Source organism: Lolium rigidum, chromosome 1 (assembly GCF_022539505.1).
Source record: "Lolium rigidum isolate FL_2022 chromosome 1, APGP_CSIRO_Lrig_0.1, whole genome shotgun sequence".
In the NCBI taxonomy this organism is placed as follows: Eukaryota; Viridiplantae; Streptophyta; class Magnoliopsida; order Poales; family Poaceae; genus Lolium; species Lolium rigidum.
Window position 1 is genome coordinate 88,586,597 of NC_061508.1, and position 10,246 is coordinate 88,596,842.

At 49.0% G+C, this 10,246-nt stretch overlaps 1 protein-coding gene across 1 annotated transcript; it reads left to right on the plus strand.

Annotated features, from left to right (window-relative positions):
* Window positions 1-8,432: 8,432 nt before the first annotated feature.
* On the plus strand, window positions 8,433-9,161 carry LOC124648762 (AP2-associated protein kinase 1-like). The gene has a single exon (XM_047188474.1). The coding sequence runs from the start codon at window positions 8,433-8,435 to the stop codon at window positions 9,159-9,161; it is 729 nt and encodes a 242-aa protein (XP_047044430.1).
* Window positions 9,162-10,246: the final 1,085 nt, after the last annotated feature.

The window sequence follows — 10,246 nt, forward strand, 5'->3', positions numbered from 1 at the left end:
CTTCATCATGTTGATGTCTTGAAGTAACTTGAGGGCTCACTTCATCTTCATCTTCAAGACATACTTGACACTTGATATCCTTCATCAATTTCTTCTTGTTGCAACCTTGAAGCCAACATATGGTTCAAGCATTGCCTATGGACAACTCTTCATCTTCATTTTCAAGACATACTTGACACTTGATATCCTTCATCAATTTCTTCTTATTGCAACTCTTGAAGCCAACATATGGTTCAAGCATTGCCTATGAACAACACCTACAAATATAACTCAATGCAAACATTAGTCCATAGGGATTCTCATTAATTACCAAAACCACACATGGGGGCTCCATGCACTTTCAGCGGGCCGCTGCGACTGGGCGCAGCAGGCGCGAGGCGGGCGAGGGCGCGGGCCTGCGAGGCCAACGAAGGGCGGCGAGGCCGCGACCAAGCGTACATCGATCGGTTTCTGGAGTGCGCAAAGTTGAATAGCTCATGCACGCACGATAGGGAACATCGCACGATGGAGCCATCAGAAGCAAGCGAGTTTTTGGGCCGGCCCAAAGAAAGCGAACCATTCAGCGGCGATTCCAATTCGCACCGCTTAAAGCGGGAAATAGGAGCTCCGGGAACTGCTATCCGTCGACCTGGTCAGCTCGTGCGGGGCGCCGCACAACCCAGCGACCAGGTCGGGAAGACTGGGCCTCGGCCCATTAGCCTCAGGTACTTTTTTTTTCTTTTTTCTTCTTCTTTTTCTGTTTCTTTTCTGTTAATAATATTTTCTTTTTCATAATCTAACATTTTTTAGAAAAATAAAAATTCGAGATTTTTTAAAATATGAACAGTTTTAAAACTCGAACAATTTTTAGATCTGAACAGTTTTTAAAATTTGAACGGATTTTCAAAATCTGAATAATTAAAAAAATCCTAATTTGAATAGTTATTAAAGCTGTATATTTTTATTGAACAAACCAAATTTTAAATTTGAACATTTTTAGATATGAACAATTTTCAAATTTGAACAGTTTTTGATATGAACAATTTTCAAATTTGAACAATTTTTAGATACGAACAATTTTCATATTTGAACATTTTTTAGATATAAACAATTTTCAAATTTAAACAATTTTCAGATGTAAACAATTTTCAAAAAAACTAAAAAAAAATCAAATTAGAATTTTTTTATATGTTTGAATTTTAACGTTTTTAAATCCTACAAAAAAAACATAAAAGAAAAAGAAACAGAAATGAAAAAAAAACAGAACAGAAAAATGACTAAAAAAGAAACGGCCAACTAGCCCAATACCCGAACTGGGCCGGCCCGTACCGCACGCGGGATGTGCGGCGCGCGGTACGCGCCGATCTGGTTGGTGTATAGGAAATCCCAGGAGCTCCCGTGGAAGAGTGGTAGATGAATTATCGTGCTTTGCTGAGTTGGGCTTACAGCCCAGCGCCATGTAGGCGAAACGTAAGTGGCCGGGGAGAAGCGGCCCGCGTAGCTCAACCCATAGTCCTAGAAGAGAATCCTTGAGAAAGGCCCTGGAAAGATGAATGGATGAATGGATGATCCGGTATCCGCCAGGCTTCGCACGGACCGTGGTCGACTGGACAAGGTGGCGTGCTGTGCCCGCTAGCGCTAGGTACGTCTCATGTTCCGGATGGGATGGACACGACACGACTGACTGGCATTTTGGGACGAACACGGGAAAAGCAAACCTTCTTTCGCAGGGTCGCCCAGCCTCCCTATCCGGCAACCAAGAAATTAACGCCAATCGATGCCCGATCCGCGCACCTTTGACCACTAAATTCACGTCGCCCCACCAAACGCGACTCGAATCTGTTCGCCGAAACGTACTCCAAACTCGGGTTGAAAATTTTGTTGTGGGGGGCATGGGGCCTCCCATTGGCCGTGCCTCAGTGATTTGCATCGACGTCTCGGACTCTCCGATGTTCAGAAATCAGAATCGCTCGCCTCGGTACACAGAAAAAAGAAGACGGCAAAAGGGCTGCCTGCCTGCAAGAAAAGCGAAAGAGGGTAGGGCAGCAGGCAGGCGATTAGGCAAGACCGTAGACCAAGATTTATACTGCCATGGCAGCGTGCGAGCTCGTCTGCAGTAACAACTTTTAGTCCTTAATTGTAGTGAAAGTTCACTTTTAGTCCTAGAACTTTCGTTTGATTTAGAATGAACCAACCTTGAACTCTTATAATCATTCACTTCTAGTCCTTATTTTGGTTGAGCCATGCAAATATATGCCATGGGTGGCCAAAAACTCAATACGACGGTGCAAGTGCAGAGAGGCGGAACGATGCTGATAGAAACGCAAGCTGGCCTTTGTGGCGTAACGTTCCAAGTGAACTGGTTTAGGACCCCAAGGATTTTGTTTTGTTTTTCATTCATCAGGTTCAACATCTTAGCTAGTTTGGGCTTGGTGTGCTTGTAAACCAATTTGGTTGCTTCACTTTTTTTTCTTTTCAAGTTAGAGATTTGCTCAACTCAGCAAAAAAATGGATGAAATTGTAAGACATAATAATCTAGCAGAGCAAGGCTCATTTGATCATGGGGCCAGAGTTTTGCTTCCGAGGCCAACAAGCCGAACAAGCCCTGTGGCCCCTGTAACAAACAACCCATGATTCCATGAACATGAGACGACAAAGCGTGGCTAGGACCTAGGAGGAGGGAAGGAGAAGGAGAAATTCCCACGGATGGACCAGCGCGCCCCCAACATCTGTTTTCGTCTTCTTCTTGGCATCGTTGACGCGTGGGTGGGCATGGCAATTGGCATGCATGCAACCAACCATGTGCGAGAATCTCCGGATTTCATCCAACACAAGGTCTCCTACTAGGGGCATCTCCTACTAGACGCCAAAATGATCGCGAGGAGGCGAAATTCGTTTGCGTCGAGGGCTACCTCCAGCGGTCTGATGCATTTTGGACATGCAACTGTTTTTTTGTGCTACTTCTTTTCAATTTAGTTGAATGATCAAGTTTTAAACGCGAAAAAGATGTACTCATGATGTTACGTTGGTCCAATCGAATAGATTATAGCCTAAACAATTAACGAGATACGTCAATCGACTAGATTCAAACATATTTAACATACAAATAAGAAGAAATTTAAAAACATATAAACTAAAACTATTTTTTGGCCTTCTTGTTCGAAGGTCCTGCGTCGTCGTCATCGTGGAAACTCCTCCGCCTCTTGCTTGTCACCTCGTCGTCGGAGCCGGAGGACGATGCGCCGTCGAGGACTTGAAGCTCGGAAGAAATGGCGTCTTCGTCGTCGTCGTCGGTGAACGGACGACGACGCGCCGCTCGCGCCGGCGCCCGGACTTCTTCCTTGCCGCCGCCTTGTCGTCCGCCGCCTCCTCGCGCCTCCGATCGGGCGAACTTGCTCGTCGGAGTCCTCCTCCGCCCTCCCCGGCCCCTCCTCACTCGTCGTCGGCGTCGGCGGCGGCGCCGCCTCCGTCCTCCTCCTGGCCTTCGCTGCCATTGCCGCCTCCCTCCTCCTCGTCCTCACTCGGTGTGGAGGTAGGGTATCTGGGCGTGGAGCCCGGATCGCTTGGCGTCGCCGACGATTCCCACCAATGCAAGGGCGACTTGCCCTCGCTCTCCGAGTCGGACGGCAGCGTGTAGTCGCTCATGACGTGCCGGTGTTGGAGAAGAAGAAGAAGAAGAGGAAGAAGAAGGAGGCGGTTGAACTTGAATTACCGTAGACGCGGGGTTATAATGTGCGTGGATTAAGGGCGGCGCGTAAAACGAAGAGGCCGGCGGTTGCTCTTCCGCGGCGGTTCGGCGCTCCATTGCAGCGGTTGGTCGCCGCGGTTGCCACACCGGCGCGCGTTGTGAATTCGAGGCCGATCGAACCTAGGTCGCTGCCATGAGGGCCCGTGGGGACGCGAGCGGACGTGGAGACGCAAACCTGGCGCATATTTGGGCCAGGTTTGCGTCTCCGCGGACAGCCCGGTCACTTTGCGTCGCCCCACTGGAGCAGGTCCCAGACGCATTTCCGGTCACGGCGGACACAAACGGTCGCTTAGCGTCCGTTTGCGTCGCGCCGCTGGAGATGCCCTATGAGCTATTCTATCCGTCGTCGCGTCGTCACGCGGCGCTCCATGGTCGAGCAACGCCTTCTTTGCATTGCATGCGATCGCTGGCTGCATCGGATGCTCGCAGAGTCGCAGGCGCAATGATGCGCAATTGATGGTGCCGGCCACAAGTTTACAGCGCGCGCCAGGCGGTAGGAAACGGGTAACCGCGGCAGAGGGAACAGGTCAAAAGGTGGGCGGCCCAGTTACCCCGCGTGCGTGCGTGAGCAAAGACCGCCCGTCGCCCTGCGGAACCGAGCCGAGCCAAGCGGTGCCCGTACCGGCGAGTCGGACAACCACCGCGGCGGTGCAGGGGAGGTTGCTTCCGGCAGAGGATAGCCCGAGGCGGCCGGTGCTGGACTGGACGTACGGAAGTCCATTTACTTCGGCGCTGGTGGAATTATGCTAAACTGGAAGGGTTTTTTCTTAGGGTGTCTGTCCGAGGACCATTTACCAGACTTTCTTTTGTGGTACTCCATGGACCATGCGAAAATACCTATCGGAACCCGGGTACTCCCGAGGATGAAAACAATCCAATTAAAGACCACCACGTGTCAGACCTCACATGTATTTAATTCAAGTATATGATGTATATTTTCACCGTATCTGACAACAGCATACGACATTAAGTCCCCTCTCCTCCCAAGCAACTCCTCCGGGCTATCCATTCCCCACTCCTGTTCCCACGCACCACGCGCGCCGCCGTCTCCGCCGGCGCGCGCCTCCTTGCCGTCCTCAAGCATGTCGTCCGGATGCTCACCCGCAGCGCGCCTCGTCGACCTCCCGGCGCGCCTCCTGGCTGGCGGCAATGCAGCGTTGCGGGCTAGCTCGAGCGGTGGAGGGGGGCTTCTTGGCCGAGCTAGCTCGGGTGGCGGAAGGCTTCGGCGGGACGCATCGTCCTTCAACGGTGAGTCGAGATGGTGGTGGGCTGCTGTGGGATTTATTCTTTTTCTTGTCCCGTTTTGTCGCGGATTTGGACCACGCGCATGGAGCAACCAAATCCCCATCCGAGTCTCGGCAATCTCCGGCGGAGGGCGAGCGAGGGAAAATCAATCTCGAATTAGTGCCCTGCCTCCAAGAACTTCACTATAAGGCAAGACAATGATTCCCCAATCCAATCATTCTTTCTCGCCTCGGGCATTTTGCCCACTCCACCACCTCGTAAATCCCAAGAAAACCACAGACCTCCGAACCAAAATCGCTCCTACACCGCGACAGATTCACGGCCTCGTAACCATCACCCGAGAAGAAGAAATTCCGACGTTCGGGTCAAGTCCATCTACCCATGGCACGAGCGGATCTCGACTGGCCACGATTCATGTAGGCCGCCATTTTTGTATGTAAGATCCGGGCCGCTTATCTTGATCCGATTTCCTTTAGTCTCGGCGGGTTGGTTTTGTACACGATTCCATCATTCCGATCTGGTACATAATTATGTTTATTTATCATATGGACCTGATGCAAATTCAGGATTAGTGAATACTATGCTTTAATTGGTGGATTCTACCACAATGTTTTTTTGTTTTTTTCCGATGGACTAGTAATGGTTTTAGAATCAATTGTTTTGTGACCTCCATGTCTCAGTGCATGTTCTTTCATTTCTTTATTGCTCTGTAAATTTTGATTCTCTTCCTTTCACTTTGATTTTGGGTTTTACAATAAATGAAGCTTAATCTGGAAGTACAAATGTATTTTTTCTATCTTCCAAGGCCATGGAATCTATTTCTGAATGCACTTTCAAGACACTAATGCTTACGGCATTTGATTTCAGATTATGTATGAAATTTTGAAGTTATACCTGGTACAAAAATAATGCATTTCTTACTTGATGAAAATAAAGATCCTTAATTAATTTGTAATAAATTAGCAAAAAAACAAATCAGATTCTTCCATTTTCAGTAGATCTCAGCTTCCACATTCAGCGGGTCAAAAGCATGCATGCACAATAACTCTGCATGTGCAATAACTCTGTACGCAGCAGTGGACCGAAGTTTCAATTAATCCCATCCCACTTGCGTACGAGGCTGCTCTGTATAAACATGTGTATCTGCCAATCGAAACGACATGAAAGATTCGTATTCACTAATGCCTATATTACGTGCTAATCTCGTGGCAGCAATCAACGCGTGGGATGTCGACCTCGCGCGTTGCCGGGTCCCAATCGTGCGGGTCGATGGACCATGCTCTTTTTTTCGACATGTTGGACCATGAGTTTTTTTTGCTGTGGACAACTGGTCCCACACTCCAAACTGTCTGCTCATGCTCATCTTCATTCTCTTGTTCACTTGCGTACTCCGTAGTACAGTGGAGGGTTGCCAATTCATACTCGAAAAAAAATGTGGGTTTACATGAGCTTAATGAAAGGAATAGTTACAATATTAGCCGAACCGGTACGTGCGAAGGAACCCAGGAGGTGGCGGAAAGAAGCTACAAAACCCATCTAGGGTTTCGTCCTCCTCGCAGGCGATACCGCCGGTTCGCTCCGTCTCAGGTGGCCTTGGGGCCTTGGAGGTGTGGTGGAGCACGGTCCCTCGCCGGCGGGGAGTTTTCGTTCTTACTTTAGTTTGTTTTTCAGTCTCTTCTTGGGATGGTGAGGTGACGACTACATCCTGAAGTCAGAATATGGTCCTCCCCGTCCTATCCTCACTCCGGTGGTGCATCTAGCGCTGACGGAGGGCGCGTGGAGTTGTGTGCCCATCGGATCTCCCGAGATCTGGTCGGTTTTCGTGTTTATTGGTGTGGTTTCATGATAGTCTCTTGCGATCTATGGTTGTCATCATTGGCGATGGTCCTTTGGGACCTTAGCACGACGACTTCCCGTCTGTCTACTACAATAAGCTCTTCTACGACAAGCTTTGCCCGACTCCGGCGATGGAGGGGCAAGGACAACGGCGCGCCTTCGGCTCGTCCTAGTGTTTGTAGTCGTCGCTAGGTGGTCCGAGTACCAATTTATAATTTTCTTTACTTTTTTGGGTTATTTGTACTACTTTTGATGATTATTAATAGAAAAAGTAGACATGAGCTTGAATTGATAAAGAGCCGGCCTCTCTGTTACCATGCCTTTCGCCGCTCAATTCAAAAATAAATCTAGGAAGAGTTAAAAAGAAATCAACTATCCATATCCATATGTAGTAGTATAAATGATTACATCTTCCCAAAGTATATAACCAATGTATATAGTTGAAACTACACCACTCCCTCTCCATCACCCCTCTTCTCTATCGGTTTGCGCCTTGAGAGCCATCTCCTCACCTCTAGCTCCCCTCTTCCCTCTTCTGGCGACCACGTCGACCAGAGTGAGGGCCTTCTATGTAGATAGCAGTGGAGTTTGGCCTTATGTCAAAGGGAATCAGGGTATCAACGAACATATGCTGCGCTGGTGGCCCACCTCAGATATTGGACAATCTTCATGGGCCTCCAGTTGGGCTGAAGGAGGTAGTCTAATGTTGTTTACCCAAAGGGTAATGCCCACATAACCACCGCTAATGAACAAAGCAGTTTCTAGGTCCTTTGCGACCCGTCTCTGTCCAAAATAGATAGTTGAAACTAACATTTTGAGCAAAGTATCCCCGCTTCTGATGACATATTAGAGGCAACGTTGTCGATATGGGAAAGTAGATCCATTGACCTAGCAAAAAGTCAACATGCTATGGTACCATTAACTAGTTGACTAAGCAAAACATATGGCCTATATCAGGTTTTCTGCTACAAATGTACCGTGTATCATAGTTTTTTTTTTTCCTTTTGCTTCATTTTGCATATCGAACACCGCTTCACTACAAGTTTTCTCCATGTCGGTGATAATATGTTATACAATCAATATAAGTATTTCACATAAGATGGGGTTTCTTTGGGTAGAGGATAAACCCCAATATGGGGGGTGGTAGGGTTTCGAGGACATGACCCTACCAAGTAAACTTCAAATTTTAGTGCTTACATGTAAATAAGTACTTCCTTCTTTGATTTAAGTTTACTTAGATACGGATGTATCTAAACCTGTTTATTAACTAGATACATTTAGATATATTTAAATTGTAGATACATTTATTTTAGCATCAAGTAATATGGATCGGAGGAAGTACAAGTAGTACGTAATACTTCACCAAATGAGGGTGTGAAGTGCAAAAACAACGTCTGACCTATCCATCCGTCTCCATCCCAGACGCCAACCTCGGAGAAAAGAAGGAAACCACCAAATCAGATCAGAAGACAACAGGAGCGGAGCCTGCTCCGAAGCCGAACCACCGCCACCCAACCCCAAAACAAAACCGCGCCTCCCCGAAACCCGAGACCGCAGCCGCCGATTCCCCATTTCAAAAAAGCCGCCGACGAGAGGAGGCCGCCGCCGCCGCCGCTGCCTCCCGATGGTGTCCGACCAGGAGCTCGCCCACTACGTGCAGTCCTTCGTCCGCCAGGCCGCCGCGCTCCCCGGTGGCGCCGCCGCCGCCGGGATATCGCCGCAGGCCGTGGTGCGGGGGCTCGAGGCGCAGCTCGGCGTCGACCTCGCCCCCAGGGCGCCGCTCATCCGCGACATCCTCCTCGCGCTCCTCTCCCCCGACCCGCGTAGGGACCATTTCCCCCCCGCTTCCTCTCCCCATGCCCACCAGCACCACCACTTCGCCGCCGCCACCACCTCCTCCTCCTCCACCATGCCCGCCGCCTCCGCGCCCTCCCCCACCGCCGTGCCCCACTACTTCTCGCAGCATCAGCAGCAGCCCACGCCGCAGCAGCTGCAGTCCTACTACGCCGCCTCGCAGCAGTACCAACTGCAGCAGCTCCAACAGCAGCAGCAGCACCAACAGCAGCAGCAGCACCGCGCCAGCCCGCCCACCTCGTCGCCCTACGACGCCCCAGCCTCGTTCCGCTACGCGCAGCCCGGCGGGGCGCAGCTGCAGAGGCTCGTCCAGATGCAGCAGTACCAGCAGCAGCAGCAACAACAACAACAGTACCACCACCACCAGCAGCAGCAGATGGCCGCCGCGGCTTCTGCTGCCACGGCACCCAATGCGGCCACGCCGGGACAGAGTCCGCGCGCGCCGGTGGCCGAGAGTCCGCGCGCGGCCGCGTCCGCAAAGCCCAAGAAGGAAAGGTGATGCTTCGCAACTTCGTTTCCTGATCGTTTTTTTTTTCACATTCGTGCTAGCTAGGGTTTGGATCAGACGATGTTTGTGTTCGGTACACGCCTGCCACTGTGCTTTCGATTAACTTCTACGCCAAGCTATACTCCACATCATTCAGACTACTACATGTTCCGTTAGCTCCTTTTTCAGATTTGTTTGGTGGATACAGGGTGGGTTAAGGCCTTCAGTTTTGGTGGTCAGATAATATCTTGTGCCTGTTGCGAGTAATTAATTGGCGGGGGTGATGTAAACTGCAAGCAAATGGTTTCAGAGCGGTTCATGACAACTTGTACTACCAGACTTTTAATTTTCACGGACTCTTGAGGGATTCCTTCTTGTGTACTTCAGAAAATCTTTGAATACTGCCGTAGTTATGTCAACCTGACCTGCAGAATTGATGCCTCTGAACCCGTACTAATGGATATGGACGTCCCCATCAAATTGTTGCTTCAGAAAGCATTCTCCTTGTACAACTAGGAACGTCTTCTGACCATAAAGTTTATTGCGCTTCACAAATGGATTTGCAAGGGCAGTCCATTTATTTTGCTGTCAGGAACTTGAAAGAAATCCTATTATGTATGTTAACCTTGTCAAACTAATTACATTTGTACTACCTCCGTTCTAAAATAAGTTCTCTGTTCCAAAATAAGCGTCTTATTTTAGAGCAGGGAAGAAGAAGACTGAGAAGTTACAACACTTATTTTATAACGGAGGGAGTACGTCCGTTGACAACATTTAGCACAGATGTCTTCATGTTTCCCTCAAAAAATGAATAGGCAGCGCCCCTGTTGGTTTCGTGGTAAAGAAACCATATTATGTTTGTTAACTTTGTTATACTAATTACATTTGTACTACCTCCATTCTAAAAGAAGTTCTATGTTCTAAAATAAGCGTCGCAACTTATTTTAGAACAGGGAAGAAGAAGGCCAAAAAGTTACGACACTTACTTTAGAACGGAGGGAGTACGTCCGTTGACAACATTTAGCACAGATGCCTTCATGTTTCCCTCAAAAAATGAATAGGCAGCGCCCCTGTTGGTTTCGTTGTAAAGAAAAATA

Bases quoted from the DNA above. Each gene is read 5' to 3' on its own strand.
- LOC124648762 (XM_047188474.1), top strand. From the start codon at position 8,433: ATGGTGTCCGACCAGGAGCTCGCCCACTACGTGCAGTCCTTCGTCCGC.